At 41.0% G+C, this 23482-nt stretch overlaps 1 protein-coding gene across 5 annotated transcripts in view; it reads left to right on the plus strand.

The window, feature by feature from the left end:
- PAPSS2 (3'-phosphoadenosine 5'-phosphosulfate synthase 2) overlaps positions 1 to 23482 on the plus strand; it is a 91700-nt gene that overhangs the window by 48975 nt on the left and 19243 nt on the right. For 3 of the 5 annotated variants that reach the window (XR_008445621.1, XM_054034042.1, XM_054034044.1), the window contains exons 5-13: positions 1137 to 1255; positions 1380 to 1493; positions 2312 to 2423; positions 5548 to 5577; positions 6650 to 6855; positions 11070 to 11205; positions 15249 to 15517; positions 18133 to 18362; positions 18967 to 19131. Coding sequence is in view for 4 of the 5 variants with exons in the window: in XM_054034042.1 (XP_053890017.1) it covers positions 1137 to 1255; positions 1380 to 1493; positions 2312 to 2423; positions 5548 to 5577; positions 6650 to 6855; positions 11070 to 11205; positions 15249 to 15517; positions 18133 to 18362; positions 18967 to 19131 (1381 nt within the window). In the remaining variant the exon portion in view is untranslated. Of the gene's footprint in view, positions 1 to 1136; positions 1256 to 1379; positions 1494 to 2311; positions 2424 to 5547; positions 5578 to 6649; positions 6856 to 11069; positions 11206 to 15248; positions 15518 to 18132; positions 18363 to 18966; positions 22242 to 23482 lie in introns of those variants that run through there. The other 2 variants (XM_054034045.1, XM_054034043.1) reach the window with 2 other exon arrangements.

A 23482-nucleotide genomic window follows, 5' to 3' on the forward strand; every position in this document is an offset into this window, starting at 1 on the left:
TAACACGCTGAGGAACGGAAACATAGGAGTGAGAAAGGTGAACAGGATGGGCAGGAATGGTGTCCCTAGCCTCTGTTTGCTAGAAGCTGGGATTGGGTGACAGGGGATGGATCACTTGATGATAACATGTCTGTTCATTCCCTTTGGGGCACCTGCCATTGGCCACTGTCAGAGGACAGGATACTGGGCTTGATGGACCTTTGGTCTGACCCAGTATGGCCGTTCTTATGAACAGGGGGTGAAATGTAGAACATTCACATTGGGAAAGAGACCAGTACTGAAAACAGGTGGATTTTCTACCTTGTGCTGAAGAGAATATGCACATAGTCCAAACTTAACCTCTTCCTGGGGTTTGATTTTAATGCTATCTCAAATAACAACCGAATGTAAACCTCAGCCTTAGCTTTATCCCTAAACGTCCAAAGAAAAATACCCCAACATCTCTTCTTTCTTGATTTGAACTAATAAGATCCACCTGCTAGTATGACTCAGTTACACTTATACTGCCCCATCATTCAGGTATATGACATGAAGATTATTCAACACAGGAGTTGTGCATCTCTATGCAGCTTGCTAGTCTTCCACCCAGTTACAACTATGTATCACAAGACAGCTGAATCTTCTCTGCAACAACACTGCTTTAAGGCCTGTAAAGTAAAGCTAATGTTGTCGAGCTTCTGTATAAAAGTTGGCATAATAATTTTCCCTTTTTTTGAAATAGCAATTTTCCCTTCCTCCACTAAACAATTGCTCGTGGACCCTTGTTATTTGGAGACTACCTTCTTCCTTGTTAGGCTTCTTTACCCCTTGCTTTCTGATAGCAAACACATCCCTTTTTTCTCTCGTTGGCATTAAGGGCTGTATATCTGGTATTTGCAGTGTTGCCAGTAACACATCTCCATAGGTGGGCAAATAAAGATTGTTCCTGTAGCATAGAGCATCATATTGCTATAACCTTATTGTCAAGTCCATTATTGATAGACCAAACAGGAAGTCTCAATGCCATTTCTGAGCATGGGTTCTGTGAATGAAAGAATGTTTTCTTGCCATTTGTGCAGTAGCTAACTATTTTATTGATACCTAGGCTGCTCACTATTACATTCATTAAATTTTGGCTTGGGTTTAATTGTGTGTAGGATTCACTGGGATTGATTCAGAGTATGAGAAACCAGAATCTCCTGAACTAGTGTTGAAGACGAACATTGCTACAGTGAGTGAATGTATCCAGCAGGTTGTGGAGCTGCTACAAGCACAAGTAGGTAGTTTTGTACCAAAAAACGCCTGCAGTTTGTAAAGTATATTTTCAAATGTTGGCCTTTTGGTATATTTTGTTTAAAAATTAGTGTGGTAACTAAGATCTTTATTTCTTTTCTTTTTAGAACATTGTTCCCAAAACTGTGATTAAGGATGTTCTTGAACTGTTTGTACCTGAAAATAAGATTGACCAGACCCGAGCTGATGCTAACATGCTGCCTACTCTAGAGATTACCAAGGTGGGAGAATAAAGAAAATGGCATTGTGTAGTACCTTGATAAGCCCTTTTATCAAAGTACTAAACAAGTTACAATGGAGACATCTCCAAAGTGTGTGGAATCCTGTTGCTTTCTGATTACTGCAAGCCGTATGATTAATGCAAGCCCTAATGCTACACAAATGTGAATGGTTCAAGGGTTACTATGAGTTAAAAACAAATTAAAAAGCAACACAACAGCAACATGTAAATTATACAGTGCTATCTACACGTTTTTTCATTTATTATGTTTTCTTTTTGACATTAATGAATCCTGTACCACTAAAGTTGCATCATTAGTGTTTAGATCCCTTGCTCCTGACTGTAGGACTCCTTGTCAGATGAAATTGAGGACTTTGAAATCCAGATTTAGTCTGTTTATTCCAATTAGCATTCTAGAAATGATTCTTATGGTAACTGTACTCCAGTCTTAATTTTATCTTCTAAAGATTGTAAAAGGCTTAGCCTGGTGTCTTATATTGGATGCATTTTGTCTGTGCAAAATGTCACCCAATCCTTTTGTGACTTCAAGTGGAGTACAGGTGCAAATGTTAGCAACATCACTGAAGCAAATTAAGGTGCAGGGATGTAAGGGAGGTGAAGATTTCTGCTTAACAATCTTAAAAACAAAAACAAAAACACTTTGGGAATCCTTCTGAATGAAAGATGTGTTTATAAATGTACTATATTAAAGAAAGTCGTAGCACTTATGCACAAGATTGTTCTTAGATTTCTTTAGCCTTCAGTTCTATCTTTGAAGCATTAACTGGTAACACAAGTAATATCTGATTCTTTTTTCAGTTGGATCTACAGTGGGTCCAAGTCCTGAGTGAAGGCTGGGCCACACCACTGAAAGGATTTATGCGTGAGACAGAATATTTGCAAGTTATCCATTTTGGCACCCTCAGGGATGGTATGATTTCCTGCTTCCAACATTTTTTTGTTTTAAAACTTCCGAACAGCCTTAAAAATTGTTTGAAAAGTTTAAATGAAATATGATAGTTGTCAATTATATACCAAAGATTAATCTACACTTAATGTTTGTTTAATTCCTCTCTCTCGATGAATGTGGCACCTGAGCAAATAGCTTTATAAAGAACCTTGAGAATGGCAAGTGGATGCATTTAACTATGTGGAAGAATTTGAAAACGGACATAGTCTGTTTTATTATGGAAGGGCCCCAATGCCACATACACTGATTCCATTAACTGGCAGTTCAAATATTTGAATATTGAATGTAAACTTTTCCTGTATTGAATTAAATACAAATGCAATATCAAGGCCACTGCCTAAGGAGATTGCCAGATTGAGTTTGTAGTCCCTGTAGGAAAGAAGACCTGTACATTAGAAACAGAAGCCTGAATATGTTTTCAGATGATATTTTCATGTCTTCTTTCTTAAGAAGCATAACCATGGACCTGAAATTTCATCTCTCATTAGCAATATACTGAAAGGCTAACCTTCCTTGGTTTTGGAGAAGGTAATCAAAGGGATGGTGGTGAATGAACTAGAGTTGCATCTTGGCCTGGGAACACTAGATGGTCCTGTTCCTGATTTTTAGATATCCCATCCCATCTCCTAGAACTGGAAGGGACCTTGAAAGGTCATCGAGTCCAGCCCCCTGCCTTCACTAGTAGGAACAAGTACTGATTTTGCCCTAGATCCCCAAGTGGCCCCCTCAAGGATTGAACTCACAACCCTGGGTTTAGCAGGCCAATGCTCAAATCACTGAGCTATCCCTCCCCCTAATGGGTTTAGTAGAGTCACTTCCTAACCAGGCACGCAGTTAAGATGTCCATGTTGATTTTGTTAGATCTTTTAGCAGCTGTTGACATAATTGACCATAAGGTTTTGTTGACTTGCTTTTGGAAGCTTGAAAGAATGGCTGGAAATAGTAATTTTGATCTTTCCTCTCTGAGGCCCCAAACCCTCATGTAGAGTAATAACTCACTTTCACTGACTGAGACTACTCACAGAGTAAGGTACTGCTCAAAGTAAATAAGGAATGAAAAATCAGACCCTGACATGCTAAAAAGGGGCTAATTAATATTGACTCTTCCACTGTAAAAGCTTCCCTCTGTGGAGTTCTACGTTGTCACCGCTCCTGTTCCACGTATATGTACCACCAACATTTTGACTTGCAGCATTGCTAATATGCAGGTGACACTCAAAACCATGTCTCCTGTTCATCAAATCCACAACTGTGGTCTTTTTGCTGATCCCAGTGCCTGATAAGCTAATTTGGTCTCATCAATATTTATGTTCAACCTCATGAGACAAAAGTGATGAAGCTGGGAACAGGGCAAGTGTAGCTTTGTCAATACAGTTTGCAGTCTGAAGATCACGTTGCCATAATCCCTGCTTTTGGATTTCCAGGTGGCTCTGATGCAGACCTCCCCACAATAATCCACACCTCTGTAACTTCCAGGTTAAACTACTGTTTTGTTGCTACACTTGAATATCACCATGAAGCACCATTTGGATCAGATTGCAGTGGCTCATCGCTTGAGTGGGATGCTCCATGATGAGTTCACAGCACCGGTGCTCTGTTGCTTGTACTGAATGTCTTGTTTTGTTTTGTTTTTCATACTGTTGGTTACGATGCGTAGAGCCCTAACTGACCTGGGACTCACTTATTGCAGAACTTGTTTTTTTCTTTGTGTGTGTTAACTTCTCCAAAACAAGCAGCAAAAGTATTTTCAGTTGCAGTCCCATGCCACTGGCATCTGCTGTCCCTGGTGGTCTGAGTTTGGTGGTCACTGTGTATCTGTTGGGCTGACTTTTGACTAACATTTCAAGAGCAGGAAGTGAGGTTCTCTGATTTTCTTTCATGCAAAGCCCTTATTTCTTTATTATTGGTTGTATTTAGTGATGCAAAATGGTTGGACGCAGAGGCATTGGACACCATTATATGTTCCTAAATAAACATTTGGGACTAGACTTTCAAAAAAAGGTGGGCAAGTCATCCTGCCTGATTAGCATAGACATTGAACCCTCAGCCTTGGACTGACCAAAAAGTAGTTATGTCTTGAAAGGATGCAATCAGAATAAAGTGAGCAGTAGAAGCATTGGCACTTACCTGTCCAAGTTCTTGTTACCAGTTTTTACTACTACAAATACATTTTGAATTCCATAACCTCTCAGTAATAAATCACACTTATATTTTAGGAACTTGGCTATGTACAAAAACCCCTGCCTTAAATATGTTTCACTGTATCTGCAGGGTATACTGAGGTGCCTTGTAAAGTATTTAACCTCTCCTGTGAAACAAGAAGTCACGTGTGTGGTAGCATAAGAGATACATTCCAAACATGTATAAATACGTAATTTCATTTTATTTACCTTCAAGTGGCTCATAAGGTATATTAATATGATATATTAATTAAATTAGTGCCACACAGATTTATTGACTGGTGCTGTTCTCCCCTTTAGAGATGAGAAGTAGTGTGCTCCAAAATTATTAGGACAGAGTCAGAAAATAACATGTCTAATAGGGCTGGTTGAAAACTTTCTGTCAAAAGTTCTTCAACAGAAAATTGGGTTTTCAACTAAATGAATTTTTTTTTTTTGACAAGTGTCTGCTTTCTGTGGAAAACAGAGTTTTTGCTGAAAAAACAGGTTTTCAGCTGAAAATGTTGTTTATTTTTATACAGAACTAACCCTCTCCACTTTTCAATCAGTTCTACTAATGAATGCTTTTGAATGCATGCAGTTGGCACCCAGAACTTGGATTGTCTTACCTGTTATGTATATATTTTCTGAAGATTTCATTATGGAGAAACTATACACATTCAACATTTTGGGGGTAAAATACGTGTTATGAAAACAGGTAGCAAATTAAATAGCACTGAACCATACAGAGTAACATTTATGTTGACAGCAAAAGAGGAAAAAATATAGTCTTGACAGTGCAAGGAAATATCCAAACTAAAAATTATGCAATAGCTGTTTGAAGTTGGTTCCTGAATCTATTATTGTAAAAGTTATTTTTGGGGAAATTAAAAACATAGGTGTTAATTATGTTTTTATTCCCCTAGGAAAGGGTAGAGTTGGTATAGCTCTAGTTGGTATGTATTTAATTGTTTTCCATATGCTATGGAAATAATTACAATTAGAGATTTTAACATAAATTATATAAAATGCCATAGAAAAATAAAATCTAAATTAGAACTGGAACTGGCACCAAGTTGTTTATGATCCAACCAGTTATACATAATACCAGACCTCCCATAGGCCATTAACTGAGTTCATGAGAATACTAATCATATAACTTTGCAAGTTGTATTTGCATATATCATAAGTGATTGTTGTTCTGTGTATTGTAATTAAGCTGGAATACCATAACCCAAAATGATTTATTTAAGAAATTATTCCATGTTTTGTTGCCACATTGGCTTTACTAATTGATAACTTTGAGGATTGGTTGGTATTATTTAAATAAATAGACCTGATATGAGGCTGAACTTTTAAATTTTTAAACATACTTCTGAATAATTTGTGAAAGCGTGTTTCAGTCAGGAAGATTTAAACAAAGGGAAATTTACCTGGTTGGATCACACATGACTACATTTTAAATACCTGATTGTGCATGAAGCTAATTTAAAACTGCTACACATAAATGAATGATAAACATTTTATTTAAAAAAATGAAATAAAGAATGGCAAAATCTACCTAGTATTAAAATCATCACATGAAAAATCTCCAGGGTGCTAAATCAACAGAATCTCTATGTGGCATGAGTATTACATATTGGTCAAACCGGAACAAAATAATTTGTCTTAGATGACCAAGTAATCACTGTCACAGTTACAACTGTTAAATTGTTTAATGATTCTTTCTTATGGATTTTAATGCTTATGAGGAAACAATAGGTATATTTCCAAGCAAAAACATGGAGAAAAAACCTAACCCCAGAGTAAAATCAGTATGGTCATGTGGTTAATTGAATGAGGTCATTAGACCAATTGATCCAGCATCTATGATCATTCAGTCAGTCCTGGGTTAGGACTTCCTCTTTCAGAACATTTTCATAAGAGCCATTTGTGTGTGTGTGTGTGTGTGTGTGTGTGTGTGTGTGTGTGTGTGTGATGCTCTAGCCTTTTTAAGTATATTAAAATATGGTGGTTTTCTCATCACAGATGGAGTTATTAATCTGAGCATTCCCATTGTGCTCCCTGTTGCTACGGAAGATAAGGAACGGCTGAATGGCTGCACTGCATTTGCACTTGAGTATAATGGCCAAAGGGTAGCAATCCTCAGAAACCCAGAGTTCTATGAACATAGGAAGGAGGAGCGCTGTGCGCGTGTGTGGGGGACAACCTGTGTGAAGCACCCACATGTCAAAGTAAGTGTGTTAGTAATTTCCCTGTTTGCAATAATAAGTCTTCAGGAATTAAAAACTAAGGCAACCTGTAAAGTAGAGAGCATGCAATAGTACATTTCCTATTAGGAATATACATGGTGTTTTCTGTACTCTCTCAAAGTAAAATATAAGGAACCATTCACTGGAAAAGATCGCATTAGGATTGCAAAGGAGAATTGATTTCTTGACATGCAAACAGTCCCTGAACATCATGTTTATTGGTTAACAAGAGAGCAATTTATTCCATCAAGCTCATGGAACTCAAAATCAAATGCGTGGGGTGGGAGTGGGTATAGAACACCACAAAAGAGCTGGAGAGTTTTCTACAAACGCTCATTACATACATAAGTACAGATTTTTTTTTTTTTTTTTAGCTTAAACATGTTCACATTTATCTAATACTTTCACTCCTTAAATTTCCATGAATCAGTGGTTTGGTTTTCACTCTGATACTATTCAACATTCTAACCCTGCAAATCATTGGCTGAGAGCTGGAATTGAGGCATGAAACAAAACATAATTAAAATGAATTTTGAATAGTGCTTTTTACTTCTTCCTACTAATCATAGTAGAATGTTGGGATTTTTTAATTTTCTGCATCTTATCTTTACCCACCTACTCTGAACAAAAATACAAATAATAATTTTCATTAGTATGTAGTACCATATTAGTTTTCAGTGTGTCTTTGCTTAAAATGAGTAGTTGACTTTGACTGTTTACTTTCAAAAACAACAGCCATTATGTTAATTCTGCTTATGCATAATGAAAACAATAAGGTGTTTGATGATCTGCAACTGATATGTTTTATATTTGTGGGAATTAATGTAATAATGCCAGTGACTGCGGGGACCACTGTGAAATCACCAAGAAGAAAAGAACCCCTGGAATACTGGGCATTTAGTGCAGAAAAGAGAAACAAAACATGCAGTGTGAAGGCCAACATTCAGAACCTCGGTTGATGTAAATCAGTATATATGTATTGACTCCGGTGGAGCTATGTCAGTTTATACCAGTTGAGTTGCATTTGTTAAAACAACAAGATACCAGATAAATACATGCTAGATGAAAGACTACAATATAGCATAATTCCTAGGCGTTTTAAGACTGGTTCAGTGGCACGTACAGGAGTTAACTGATACTGTTATTTACCTTTTGGGTTAACTTCAGAGTTCCAGAATGCTATAGGTCACATTTTGAGCTCTAAAGTCTACCAGGAACTCCATAATAGTCCACTGGCAGGAGTTATGTGAAAGGATCATTGAATGGAAGCATTTTGGGTCACCCTTGCAACAGTCCCTCCTCAGCTAGTGCTGTGTGGTACTTGAACTTTGCCGGAGCACTACAATTCACCACCCAGAAGAAGGAAGACTGTTTCTCCTTTTTATTGCTGTTTCTTTCCTCTCCTGGCAGGCTTTCTACCATCAGGTTGCATGGAGCCTGAGGTGCATTTAACCTTATCTGTTGCGTTTACACCCTGACTCTTCCAAAAGAAAATGTATCCAGTAATTAAAAAACAAAAACAAGGAAGATTAAATATATAAACAGAATCATGCCTAAATAAAATGTTTTTGAAAGTATCATCTGGGATTTGGGTAAAAGTGATGAGGAAACGATAGATTTCAGGATTCTAAGGAAAGGAAGGAGTAAGAAAGGCAGAATAAAGTCAATGGACTTCAAAAAGCAGACTTGAACTGAACTGGTTGGTATGTTTCCATGTGAAGAAAATCTAAGGGAAAAAGGAATTCAGAATTGCTGAGAGTGTCTCAAAGAGACAATATTAAAGGCACAGCAGCTAACTAGCCCAATGCAAAGGAAAGATAGGAAGAATAGTAAGAGGCTAATACGGCTCCATCAGAAGCTGTTTAATGATCAGAAAATCAAAAAGCAATCCTACAAAATAGCACAAGCATGTAGGGACAAAATCAGAAAGGCGAAGGCACAAAATGAGTTACACCAAGCAAAGGACATAAAAGACGATAAGAAGAGGATCTATAAGTACAATATGAGCAAGAAAAAAATGAAGGGAAGTGTAGGCCCACTACTTAGCAGGGAAGGAGAGCTGATAACAAATGACATCAGGAAGGCTGAATTGTTTAATGCCTGTTTTGCTTCAGTCATCATTAAAAATGTTAATTGTGACCAGATACTCAACACAATTAATATGAACAAAGGGGAAGGAACATTAGCCAGAATAAGGATACAACAGGTTCAAGGACATTTAGATAAGTTAGATGTATTCAAATCAAGCAGGGCATGATGAAATTCTCCTAGGGTACTTAAAGAACTAGCTGAATCAATACTGGAACTATTAAATATTATCTTTGCACACTCATGGAGGATGGTGCAGGACTCCAGACAACTGGAGAAGGATAAACATTGTACCTATAGTTAAAAAGGGGAACAAAGAGGTCCCGGGAATTATAAACCAGGCAGCCTAACTTCAATATCCGGAAAGACACTGAAACAAATTATTAATCTATTTGTAAGCTCCTGGAGGATAATACAGTTGTAAGGAAGAGCCAGCATGGATTTGTCAAGAACAAATCATGCCAAACCAACCTAATTTCCGTCTTTGACAGGGTTACTGGTCTATGGATATATAGACTTGATGTATTTTGATTTTAGTAAGGCTTTTGACACAGTCCCACATAACATTCTCATGAGCAAACTAGGGAAAAGTGGTCTAGTTGAAATTATTATAAGGTTAGCGCATAACTGGTTAAAAGACCGTAAGTAAAAAGCAGTCATCAATGATTTGCTGTAAACTGGGGGGACCTATCCAGTGGCGTTCCTCAAGGGCCTGTCTTGGGTCTGGTACTATTCTATATTTCCATTAATGGCTTAGATAATGAAGTGAAGAGTATGTTATGAAATCCACAGATTACACCAAACTGGGAGGGGTTGCAAGCACTTTGGAGGACAGGATTAGAATTCAAAACAACTTTGACAAATTGGAAAATGGGTCTGAAATCAACAAGATGAAATTTAGGGCTTGTCTATACTTAAAACACTGCAGCAACACACCTGTACCACTGCATCTGCACCACTGTAGAGCTTCAGTGAAGATGCTGCCTACTCCGACAGGAGGGGTTCTCCCATCGGTATAGGTAATCTACTTCCCCAAGAGGTGTTAGCTACTATGATGGGAGAATTCTCCCGTTGACCTCGCACTGTCTAAACTGGGGGTTAGGCTGGTTTAACTGCATTGCTCAAGAGTGTGGATTTTTCACACCTCTGAGCAATGTAGTTATACCGACCTAATTTCCTAGTGTAGACCAGGCCTCGGGAAAGACAAGTGAAAAGTACTTCATTTAGGAAGGAAAAATCAAATGCACAACTACAAAATAGTAAATAACGGGCTAGGCAGCAGTACTGCTGAAAAAGATCTGGGAATGGAAGAGAATTACAAGTTGAATATGAGCCAACAATGTGATGCAATTGTAAAAAAGGCTAATATTCTGACATCTTATAACAAGAGTGTTGTATGTAAGGCACAGGAGTAATTGTCCTGCTCTACTCAGCTCTGGTGAGACCTCACCTGCACTACTGTGTCCAGTCTGGGCACCACACTTTAAGAAAGAGGTGGACAAATTGGAGAGAGTCCAGAGGAGAGCAACAAAAATGATAAAAGGTTTAGAAAAACGACCTCTGAAGAAAGGTTTAAAAAACTGGGCATGTTTAGTCTTGAGAAAAGAAGACTTGGTTTAGGGGCAGAGAAGAGGGGGGACCTGATGACAGTCTTTAAATATGGTTAGAGTTGTTATGATGAGGACATATGCAATTGTTTTCTATCTCCACTGAAGGTAGGACAAGATATAATGGACTTACTCTGCAGCAAGGGAGATTTAGGTTAGATATTAGGAAAAACTTTCTAACTATATGGATAGTTAAGCACTGAACTAAACTTCAAAGGGAGGTGGTGGAATCCCCATCATTCTGGAGGTTTTTAAGAACCAGTTAGACAATCATTTGTCAATATACTTAGTCCTACCTCAGCCTAGAGGACCTGGCAAGGTCCCCTCTAGCCCTGCATTTCAAGGAGAGAAACACTTAGGTTAGATGCAGCCACTCAGTAAGTCACTGATAGTTGTACTGTGGAGGCATTTAATGAAAGATAAAATTAACACAAATGTTTTAGTATTTAGCAGATATTCCATGACTAATATATGTATATGTGTATATATATGATTTTGTAGATGGTGATGGAAAGTGGGAATTGGTTGGCTGGTGGTGATCTTCTTGTGTTAGAGAAAATAAAATGGAATGATGGACTGGACCAATACCGCTTGACACCACTGGAGCTCAAACAGAAGTTTAAAGAAATGAACGCTGGTGAGCATATGACTTTGTGGTATTACACCCTCTTCACAATCTCAGCTGGGCTAGTGCCTAATTATCCTTTGTCTTCCTACTAAAAGATCCTTACGTTGAGAGAACTATCACAAGACTAATTACAATAAAGTGCAGCTGAAGCTAGATAATTGCATGCTGAAAATTACCTAGCTACTCTGAAACCTAGCAGGAAAACTACCTTAAAAAATTCTAATAGATCTGTTCCAGTTGCACATGTGTGGTGTGAAAATTAGACATTTCACAGACTTCTTGCATTGAATTATTTTGCTGAGGTTGATCAAAAAGTATGTGAATAGTTAACAGTTCTCTTTATTATCAGCCCAAAAATGAAATCATATTGTAGATCTAAATGTAAGGCTTGGTTTAGTCTTCTCTTCTCGTCTTTCTGCATCTAGCAATAAACAACTTCAAGGGCTTTGCAGTTTTTTCATCATAGTGTAGATAGAAAATATTCTTATTAATACGTATGATATAGTTGAGGTTCACTAGAAATCACAGGCTTGTCATGGAGCGGCATTTGTGCCAAATTCAGTCTGATTTTCCCCTGCACATGCCTCCATGGTTAAACAGGGAGCACCATAACAACTGACCCCACTTTCTTCCTGCCACTGGGATCTATTGTCACCCTAAATAAGAAGGGTGAGAGGATGGAACCTGTGACACCCACAAGACACAACTTTCTTGGCAGATGAAGAGTGTTGCTATATTGAAACTCCATTGTGGTAGTGCCTGGAAAGCTTCACCAACATTAGAGAGACTAGATGGGTGAGGCAATGTCTTTATTGGACCAACTTCTGTTGGTGAAAGAGACAAGCTTTTGAGCTGCACAGAGCTCTTCATGAGGTCTGGGCAAGGTTCTCAGAGGGTATGTCTACACTGCAGTTACACACCCGTGGCTGATCTGGGCCTGCTGAGTCGGGCTCGCAGGGCTGTTTAATTGCAGTGTAGATGTCCAGGCTCAGGCTGCAGCCTGAACTCTGGAACTCTCCCACCTCGCAGGGTTCTAGAACACGAGCTGCAGCCCAAACCCAAATACCCACATGACAATTAAACAGCCCCTTTGTCCAAGCCCTGCAAGCAGGTGTGGCAGGTTTATAGAAATTTTGGTGGTGCCCAGAACCTGCCCCCCCCCCAAACTCTGGCCCCCCGCATCTGCCAAGCTCTGGGAGGGAGTTTGGGTGAGGGAGGAGGTCTGGGGTGCAGGCCCTAGGCTGGGGCAAGGGAATGGGGTGCAGGCTCTGGGAGGGAGTTTGGGGATGGGAGGGGGTGTGGAGTGACGGGGTGCAGGTTCTGGGAGGGAGTTTGGGGATGGGAGGGGGTGCAGGGGTGTGGGGTGAGGGCTGTGGGGTGTGGCTGCAGATGAGGGTTTGGGGTGTGGGAGGGGCTCAGGGCAAGAGTAGGAGTTTGGGGGGTGAGGGCTTTGTCTGGGGCTGGGGAGTTTGGAGTGTTAGAGAGGCTCAGGGCTGGGGCAGAGGGTTGGAATGCAGGGGGATGAGGACTCTGGCTGGGACTGGAGATGAGGGGTTTGGGTATGGGAGGGGGCTCAGGGCTGGGGCAGAGGGTTGGGGTGTGGGGGGTGAGGGCTCTGGCTGGGACTGGGGATAAGGTGTTTGGGGTGCTGGAGGGGCCCAGGGCTAGGGTTGAGTGTGCGGGGGGGGGTGAAAGCTCTGGCTGGGGGTGTGGGCTCTGGGGTGGGGCAGGGCTGGGGATGAGTTTGGGCTGCAGGCAGGCTGTTCCGGGACAGGGGCCAGAAAGGAGGACTCCCCCCAGCCCTTTCCCTGCCAGCAGCAGAGCGCTCTGGAAGAGGAGCCCCCCTTTCCCGCCCCCCCAGCAGCACACTCACTCCCACCACTGTCACTACATGTGCTCCTAGGGCCTCTCTCACGTCCAGGAATCTCCCTCGCCTCCCCCGTGGTGGGTGCCGGGGGCTGCTGCCCCTGACTGTAGCCTCACTGAGGGTGAGGGATGGGGCTGCCTCCTTGCCCAGCATGGGGCAGGAGCAGTAACTGTGGGCGGGGGGCTCCCTGTGCTGCTGGAGGGTCCTGCCGGAAAAGGGGAGGGTCTGAGTTGGAAGGGCAGGCTCAGTCAGTCTGCCCTGGCATTGGAGATGGGGGGCACTAGGACCCTGCGGCAGCAGTTGCTGCAGGGAGGCAGCATGGAGCTGCACAGAAGAGACGGACTCTCTGCTCTGGGGTCCCGGGAAGGCAAGAGGGGTCCGGGGGAGGCGCGGGGGGGGGGGGAGGCGGCAGGTGGGGCCGGGGCGGGGGGGACACCCGGCCCCAAATATTGGTGGAGCTGGGCTCCTGGACTCTGAATATGGCTGGTGCACGGGCACCACGTGGGAATATATAACTCACCACCTATGCCCGCAAGCCGGAGTCAACTGGCATGGGCCAGCTGTGGGTTTTTAATTGCAGTGTAGACATACCCAGAGTGTCACAGCTAAATACAAGGTGGAACAGATTGTTTAGCTTAAGTAGTTAACACATATCCTAAGGGACCATTCAAGATGAAATGGCCCATTAACACCTCTGCAGTCATAGGACAAAAAACAGGGATTAGTAGGTTACAGATGGTTGTAATAAACCGTAAATCTGGAGTCCCTCTTCAGTCTGTGTTTTCGTGTTTATCAAAGTTATTTAGGCTTCCAGGCTCATCTTTTGAAAGTGTTGGGCAGATTTCCTTTGAGAACGAGGACTGAGAGGGCAGATATGGAGTGATCATTTTAGGAAATGTTTTTGTCTTTTAACATTTTTCTTTGCGAATTCATTCGAGAGCGTAGTGTTTGTCTCATTTCACCCACATAGTTATTACTGGGGCATTTAGTGCAATGGATGAGGCACATCACATGTTGTGATAGGCATGTGTAGGACCCCCAGAACTTGAAAGGGAGGCGGGGGGGAACTTGAACTTGTGTTTGGGAGGCGGGGGGGAATTGATCATCATAGCAGTGAAGATATGTCTGCAGGTTTTGCATCTGTTGTTCTGGCAGGGTGTGGTGCTGCTTTGGGTTGTGTCCTGGTTGGTGGGGAACTTGCATCTTACGAAATGCTTGATGAGGTTGGGGAGTTGTTTGAAGGCCAAAAGAGGAGGTTCAGGAAACCATTTTTTTCAGGATGTAGTCCCCATCAGGTGTGGGTTGTAATTGTTTAATGATACCTGATGGGTTCCAGTGTTCTGGGATACCAAGTGACAAGTGGGGGGGTGTGGTTGGAGGAGCATTTTTCCCCCTCTTTATTGAAGCAGGTTCTCTTGGGGTATTTGGGTGGCCTGTTTCATGATGCAATCTACTTCTCTGGTGTGTGTTTCGTGAAGGCTGGTTTAAGTTTCTTAAGGTGCATATCCTGGGCTTTTATCCTGGGACCAGCACTGCTACAACACTGCAATCACCAAAACATGTCATACTGGGGAAAGAAGTTCCACAAGTCACCTACAACTCTGCATAACAAATTTGACCTTGTTTTAGAAGGCAGAGGGTGCTTTTATTGTAGATTTTCCAAACTCCCTAAGCATTTCACTGAACTTTGAAAACAAACAAATACATATTTTCAGAAGTGAAGTTTAGAGGATGTGATGTAGATTGGAAATACACTTTCTAATGAGAAGGTGAAAAATACATTGGCCACAGTGGGATGAGATAACCAAGATCAACCTCAGAGAAAATGTGCACAATGAAAAAATTTCACAGAGCACTTAAGAGAAATAGTACATATATAATTTAAGTATTGTAGGAACCATTCCATAGGAAGATAAGGTTGCTTATTTTGTTTTCTTGTTCTGTGTTTGTGCAGCACCTAGCACAATGGGATCCTGATCCATAACTAGGGCTCCCAGGCACTATGGTAATACAGATCATTCATACAAATAATAATACCAGGGAATGTAAACAGTAGAGGTTGTCATAATTTGATGCTCATGACTTACATAGTCTATAAATGTACTTCCTGTTAGGTGTTCAGGTTAGTGCAGTTGTTAATCATCTTATCGGGCTTATGACACTGTTCTGAATCTTTCTTTCTTAGATGCCATATTTGCATTTCAACTGCGCAACCCTGTCCACAATGGTCATGCTCTGCTCATGCAGGACACCAAAAGACATCTGCTGGAAAGAGGTTACAAACATCCGGTGCTTCTGCTGCACCCTCTAGGAGGCTGGACCAAAGAGGATGATGTGCCGCTAGAGTGGCGAATGAAGCAGCATGCAGCCGTGCTCGAGGAACATGTCCTAGACCCAAAGTCAACTATTGTTGCAATCTTCCCCTCTCCCATGTTGTATGCTGGTCCAACAGAGGTATGTATTTCTTAAATAACAACCAACACCTTGAAGTATTCACAGAATTTTAAATCCATAAATATGACTTTATTCAGAGAAGTGACATAGTAAGTGACATCTGAGGTTTCCTATTCATTCTTCATTGGAAGCTTCCATATCAACTATGCTAACAGTACAAGTTCGATAAGATTTGCTACTTGACAGAATTAAAAGATCAGACCAATATCTGAAAAAGTCCAGCTGTAAATTTTGCTTCATAAATAATCAGATTAGATTTTTGCCATACTGGGTCTGCAACCTGGTAATCTTGGTTCTGGACATAACCTAAACACACATGACTGAAAAACAGGGAGTACATAAGAGCTATTTTTATTGAGCTACGTTTCAGGCAATCATTTTTATTTAAAAAGCAACAGAGTCCTGTGGCACCTTTAAGACTAACAGATGTATTGGAGCATAAGCTTTCGTGGGTGAATGCCCACTTCGTCGGATGCATGTTGGATGCATGTCATGCATCCGACGAAGTGGGCATTCACCCACAAAAGCTTATGCTCCAATACATCTGTTAGTCTTAAAGGTGCCACAGGACTCTCTGTTGATTTTTACAGATCCAGACTAACACGGCTACCCCTCTGATACATTTTTATTTAGTTTCTTACATTTTTCCCTGCCTGTGCTGCATTCAATACAAATATAAATACTTTTTACCAACATAATCTAAAAGCAGAGTTCCTAAATGATAAAACTGTCCCACTCCTCTTTGAGAACCTGTGCTATTCCCTAAAGCATCAGTGAATGAGGGACTTTTTAATAGTCATGTAATATGTTTACATATTTCCTTCAGTGTTCACCACATGAATGCACCTTTGTTGTATCATCACATTAGCCAGGGGTTCAAATTTTAAAAAGGCTAGACCTCACAGAAATACCAAGGTCTGCCATCTGGGCCTCCATGAGTACTGGCAACTTGTTAAGTCTCCCATGAGTTTTCCCTCCTTCTACCCTGAGCCATCTGAATTCCCCCGGTAGGTCTCTTCTCATCCCTACCTGCTTGCAGGGTGTAAACTCTGTACTTTGTACTGCCCACCACTCAGTCTATCTACCTTCTCTTACTGCTTCTCCCTCTACTCATTTTGTGCTGGACGCTTTATTTGGAGGCAGGGGAGCTGCTATAGATAAACCCGTGGCATTATCTCCTGAGAGGTCCATGTTGGCAGTGACTGCTTAGAGAATCGGCATGTGCTAAAGGTGAAGGCTACACGAAGCAGTGGAGATGTGATGGGTAACTGGGCTTTTGACTCCTATTGATTTCCACTCCTTTGGGCGTTTCTGGCCATGGACGCTCATTGCTTCAATTTCCCCCAGTAATTCTTTCCCTAAAGCTAAGGAATAAATATCCCGAGATAGGCAAATGTGGAGGTTAGGATAAAAGCATTAAGGAATCAGAACGTTCCTCACAGTTTCATCTGCTCGTGCAGCATATACCTGTCTCAGTTGGGCAGTCACTTGGCTGCAGTGTAGGAACCTTCAGCCTCTGCCCTTCACAAGAGCTTTTACAAGAGTTTGTGCCTCACGGCTATTAAATAACTAGTAAATAGAACTACACTATTATATAAATCCTGAGAGAAAGGAATAGTAATTTATTCTTGGGGGAATTACTTAGCCTTTTTAACTAGTAATTTCAGTGACACGAGCATTATTTACACAGCCCCCTGGGGTGCAGGACATTTGGTGGTTATAATTTTTTTTTACTGAAGATGGACTGTCAATTTCTATTTAAATACTGAGAGGGTGCCAAAGGGGAAGGGAATACAGCTGAGCAGAGACCGTGTACAGGTTGTGAGGCACAGAGAGTATATATATCCAGCCACATTCTGTGCTGCCCCTTGCAGGAGAGACAACCCAAGAGAGGACTGAGGTGCGAAGGTGGCTTTACTTTACCTTTGCACCTCTGGGATTCTTTCTAGACCTTGCTGGGGTGGTCTGTCTGGCCTCCTGGAGAGGCTGGGGCAACTCTCACACGTAATCAAGATTATGGCAATCAGTTCTTGGTGGCCCCAATAGAGAGAGGAATTAATATTAAAGTAATAAAGGATGCGCTATTCTTTCCCATTTCACAAGAGGCCCCAATTATCCAGCCAGCCACGCTTAAGTTATGGCATATATTCAACTATTAGTAAATAAAGAGACTTGTAAAGTGTTCACTCTTCAGCCTTCTTCAGCTATGGCCTCTCAGTTTTCAGACATCATTTCACTTAAGCAGTTCTATGATCAGACAGAGAGAGAGCAAATGATCTCATGGACTCTTACAGCCGTAAAAAACCAGAACAAAAATCCGTTTCTCTCTCTACAACTTCCACTAGATGCAACCTTTGCAGAAATTTAATTTTAGACCAGTTTCATTTTATTTAAGCAGAGGAAGTGAAAGCAGTGGTAAATGAAAGTGAAGTGGGTAACCATCATCAGAAACAACAAATAGCCTGCTGAAGAGTGTCATTCTTTTCATTCGTGTCCAAATAAAGACATTGCCTAGCTTTTAAACATTTTTTATTAAAGCAAGACAAAAATATTGACATGCTATGTCAAGTGTCGGCCTGCATTTAAATAATGGTATTTGTGTTGCACCTTCACAGGTTCAGTGGCACTGTAGGGCTCGAATGATTGCTGGAGCTAATTTCTACATTGTGGGCCGAGACCCTGCAGGCATGCCCCATCCAGAGACCAAGAAAGACTTGTATGAGCCCACACAAGGAGGGAAGGTCCTTAGCATGGCACCAGGCCTGGCCTCTGTGGAAATCATTCCCTTCAGAGTTGCAGCATACAATAAAGTAGAAAAGGCCATGATTTTCTACGATCCAGAAAGGTAACACAGTGAATGATAACCCGCTTTAAAGTAGCCCATATTATATTTAAATATTATTTAATATTTTAAAGGATTTCTTAAGGGTCGCAGTTTAGCAGAAGAAAGGAAAAGTTTTGTAGTATTTTAGATAACTTGGTTGTAAATGAAATAAAAGAACTAAGGGATGAAAAGACTTATGTGAGGAGTCTGTTTGCCTGCCAGCACAGGACACAACACCCAGACAAAGGAGTTAGCGCATGTGAAACTAACGCTATGCTTGATCTTTACCAAAAAGGTTAAGAAACAACAACATTTAGGAAACAACAGTAGAAATACTTCTCCTTATTTTTAGAAAAGTATTTTATATTTAATAATATAATGTAATAGTGAAAATAGAGGTCCTTTTAATAGAGGCCCCGTTGCTTCTTATTGCTGCTGGTAAATTAGCACATGAAGATAAAGATTTGTGCCATTAGTGCTTACAGAGTTAGTGAAGACATCGTACCAGCAATTTTCAGATTAAATTCTGAGGACAGCAAAAATAATACATTTGAAAAGATTTGGCTTTGATGCACTTAAGGAGATTAAATTTACTGATTTCATCCATATGTCTGTTCTGTGGTAGGCACAATGAATTTGACTTCATCTCCGGAACACGCATGAGAAAGCTTGCTCGGGAAGGCGAAAATCCACCTGATGGATTCATGGCCCCAAAAGCTTGGAAAGTCTTAACTGAATACTACAAATCACTGGAAAAAAATATTAATTCTATTTTTCCTCAAAAATATGGGTATTAACAGTGAGCTCTGATTGATTGATTTACTGTATTACATATCACTTAGTTTGCATTTTCAATACCCTAATGGTAGGATAGAACAATTTCTAATAGGGTCAAACTGTTTTTGAATGTATGTATTTTGGGCCTGGCCCTTCTCCCACTAAATTATTGGGAATTTTCCTTTCAACCTCAAAGGGAGCAGCAGCAGGTCTGTTATTTATAGTAGAATATGGCTCTATATGATGATTCTCCAAAGCCATATTAGGACTGGCCAGTTGGACATCTTTAGTGATGTCATAGTGGTACACCAACCCCCAAAGGTGCACAGTTTGACCTTATAGCCATGATGTAGTTACGTATCCCTTATGCTCTTTAAATCAGTTACAAACCGGAAATAGGAAATAAATGATTAACTATATTCCCCTTATTCCTTAAGAAGCTCATCTTCTGCAATGGGCAGAAGGATTTTCTTTAGCACATATATGGGTTTCTGTTGTCCACCACACACCCCTCTCTTTCTAATGCCTCCTACTTAAATTTGGACTTTTCAGTCAAGAAACTGAACTAAGCTTTATTGCAGCTCCAAGTTTAGCTTTCTACATAAAAGAGACAATTTAAAGCAGCCAAGCTTGAGTGCCATGGTGCGTCTGGGAGAAGTGGTGCTTTAACTTTTGAGTCCTGCATTGAGGGCTTCCAGTGGCACTTTCCCTCCCAACCCAGAACTGAAGGGGAGCTGGCCTGCTTTGACTGCTGGAAGCTGTACTAGGAGATGCATGAGGCCCTTAAACTGCTCTTACTTCATCTGTTTTATACCAGTGTAATTCCACTGACCAGAGTGGAGTTATTTCTGATTTACACTGGTGTATGTGATTTGAGAATCAGGATCCCAGTTCAGCTTATTGAATAAAGAGGCCAAGTTTAGGTGGAGACAGTTTAAAATAGTCTGTTCACACTCTAGAATGTCAAACTAGCCCCTCTTTCTGGCACTTTCTACCCTCTTTTCTATTGCAAAAGCTAATTTAGTCAAATATAATGTTTTCAGTTTCCAATAGAAAAAGGAAACAAACTGGCCACAACTTGTTCCTGAAAGGCCATTTTGGCTCCAGGAGGTTTGGGAAAGGTGTCACTGAGAGAGCTAGAAAAATTACTTTGCTATGCAGTAAAAATTTTAGAGATAGTGTTTAACACACGTTCCCTTGCTTATGCTTTCCATATAGGAAGGATAGCCCTGACCCCCCAATGCACATCACCCTTCAGAAAGCTTAGCTTTAAACATGGTGGGTTTTTTTGTTTTTTTTCCCCCCAAATTAAGCATATTTCCTGTAACTGCAGTAAGCCCTTCCAGGACGTGCATTAACAGAGTATGGAAGAAGACACTCTCCCATCAGTTTCATGCCCATAATGTACACGTCATGGACCAATAGCCTATTAATGCCCATCATGTTGCAGCTTACTGATATTCTAAAGAGGAAAAAAAATAAGGCACATTCGTTTTATCACTGTCTGCCAGAGATTGGGGCGTGGGTGAGGAACAGCTGGCTGACGCTCTTTCTAGAAAAAACAGTAATGAAAATGGCAGATGGGAAAATATGGTGAATTGTACGTGCCTCTTTAATGGAGAGTGTGTGTGTTGCCTGTTGTTGCTTCATGTGGTAATCTGGGAGACGGGTTAGGATCTCCAGGTGCTATTTGACTGGGGGGATGTTGGGGTTTTTTCCCATCTGTATCTGGCCAGGAGGTTGCAACAGTTTCTTTTGGACATGGGTCTGGCTATTCTTGTTTGCCACCTTGTGATTACTAAAGTGAACTCTTCTGAGAGCTGCACCATAAATCCATCTGGAAACGTAAGCTGATGCAGGATGTGGCTGATCACTGGGGAAGCAGGCTCACCATGCACACACTCTGTTAGTCTTCCGATCTGCATTAGCGGCCATTGTGTTTCTGGGTGATGTTGAGGTTGTTGGCTTTGATCTAGAAAGCCTTGATTGGCTTGGAATCTCCCTATGTGAGAAGTCACCTCTCTTCCCTGCACCGTATTGCCATATTTGTAGTCAGCAGAGGCATTGTGTACACTGGAGACCCCTCAGTCTAGAAGAGAAGGAACTGTTAACAGGTTGTCCATGTGGAGACCCAGGCCTAGACTTTGTAATTCACTACTTCCCTAATAGCTCAAATAAGCCCAAATCTTAGAACATGCTCCAAAGCCTATCTACTTTCATGGGCTTCTAGGAAGAAGAAAACGTATGAGAGCTGTTGAAGTAATGGTTGGTATTTACTGGAGACTTGTAGGAGCTTATTACCTCCATGAACATGATATTGTGTTGTTCATTTTCTAAGGAAAATATACACAGTTATTGTAGGAATTAATAGATGTGATTTCAGTCTCTGATCTTGCAGTTATATATGTCACAATACTTTAATGGGTGTTCAAAAACTGGTTAAAAGGTGTTGAAAATGAAATTAATAACATTCTTCTCATTTTGCAGTTTTAATTATAAAAATATCTATACATAGTAAAACAATCATGCTTCTGCTTGTAATTTAGTTTAGTAAAATATATATTAAGTGAAATTGTTTTGCTGTGCCCATTGTGCAATGCACATAATTACAGAAGCAATTCAAAATGTTATTTTAAAGCATTTTACTTTTCAAATGTTTCCAGCTTCTTATTGCTTTTAAAAAATCTAGAGTAAGGAATCAAAAGTTGTATTATACCTCAAAAAATTAAATACTACAAATGTAACACCAGAAGCTAAAAATATATTAAACAATAGTGCCTTTTATATTCAGGCCCTCTGGCAGGAACCTGAAAGACAAAAGTAATACTGTGACTTATAATTAATATTTGATATTTTAAATAGTGGTGTTGCATTTTTTTTAACCTTGAAACAAAGTGGTCTGTGAAAAAGCAGTAAATCCAAATGGTTACAGCAAAACAAAAATTATTCCTTTAAAATAGTGTAATACACTGAGTCCATTCGCTAGTATTTTTATAGTATATTTATTAAAGACTGGAATTTGTGCCTTGACTGATGCATCTCATGATTCGTAATATATTCTGAACTTGATACTCTGTTATTAAACATTTTCTTTTAGTACAAATATATATTTCTATGTCTAAATATTTGCTTGTCATTTTGTGGATTTTTTTACCACCTTTTTTTTTTTTAACTAGTAAGCTCAGAGGGGTAAGGAGGCCCCAAAGTCTTTCTGAAATGTATTCACACCCAAACTTACCTGTAAGGGAATGCAGACTGGCAGCATTAAATTTACATGAGTTCTCCCACTGCCTTGCTACTCCTGGCCTTCTAATCTCCAGGGGTTTGGCAAACATGGGAAAGTAGCCATTGAAACAATGCTAAAAGCTTATTTGATAAATACCAGCAGAACCTGTTACAGCCAGTTTCCTGAACTATCCCTTCCTTCTTATTACTGTCTTATAGCATGGTTCCGGCATGAGGATTAACATACCGTATATACTCATTCACAAGCTGGTTCATTTATAAGCTGACTCCCCCCAAGATGGATAAGTAAAAATGGAAATTTTTTATGACCCATTCATAAGCCAACCCTATAATTCAGGGGTCGGCAAACTTTGGCTCCTGGGCCATCAGGATAAGCTGCTGGCTGGCCGAGATGGTTTATTTACCTCGAGCATCCGCAGGCATGGAGATAAACCTAAGTAAATGAAGTGTCCCGGCGCGCCAGCTGCTTACCCTGACGGGCCAGGACAGCAACTGGTTGGGAAATTTTCGGGGGGAGAAGCTGGGGGTCAGGGGAGTAACCCTGTAATCACCCCCCACATGACCCCACCCCAGCCTGGGACCCCCACACTCTCACCATCCCATCCCTTCCCACCTTAGCTGGGACAGGCCAGGGCAGGATGTCCAGTGGGCGGGGCGGGCGACATGGCCGCAGCGTGCTCCGGCTGGTGGGGCCGGGCGGTGTGGCCACAGCCTGCCAGCCCCAGAGCTGCAGCTGCTTCAAAGGCTGGGGGGAGAGCAGCTTGGCCAGAAGTGGAGAGACTCTACTGCCTCTCCTTGCCCCTCTGTTGGGGGGGGGGGGAGGGGCTGTGGCCCACCTCTCCCTCTCTATACCCGTTCATAAGCCAACCCCCTTCTCTGATGCTTCCCTTTTTTACTAAAAAAATTCAGCTTATGAACAAGTATATACGGTAGGAATACAGGCATTTTATTTAAAAAATACCCCACACATAGGCCACACTATCCCTAACTTCTTAGTAACTACATCAACTCCACATCAGATATAAAAAGCAATTTAGGGATAGTTGCTTTAAGTTTTCAGACTCTAACCTGTGAGCACCTACATGCTGCTGGGATCCATTTCCCTATAAAGCAGAAAT

This window comes from Malaclemys terrapin, chromosome 7 (genome assembly GCF_027887155.1).
Source record: "Malaclemys terrapin pileata isolate rMalTer1 chromosome 7, rMalTer1.hap1, whole genome shotgun sequence".
Taxonomy (NCBI): Eukaryota; Metazoa; Chordata; order Testudines; family Emydidae; genus Malaclemys; species Malaclemys terrapin.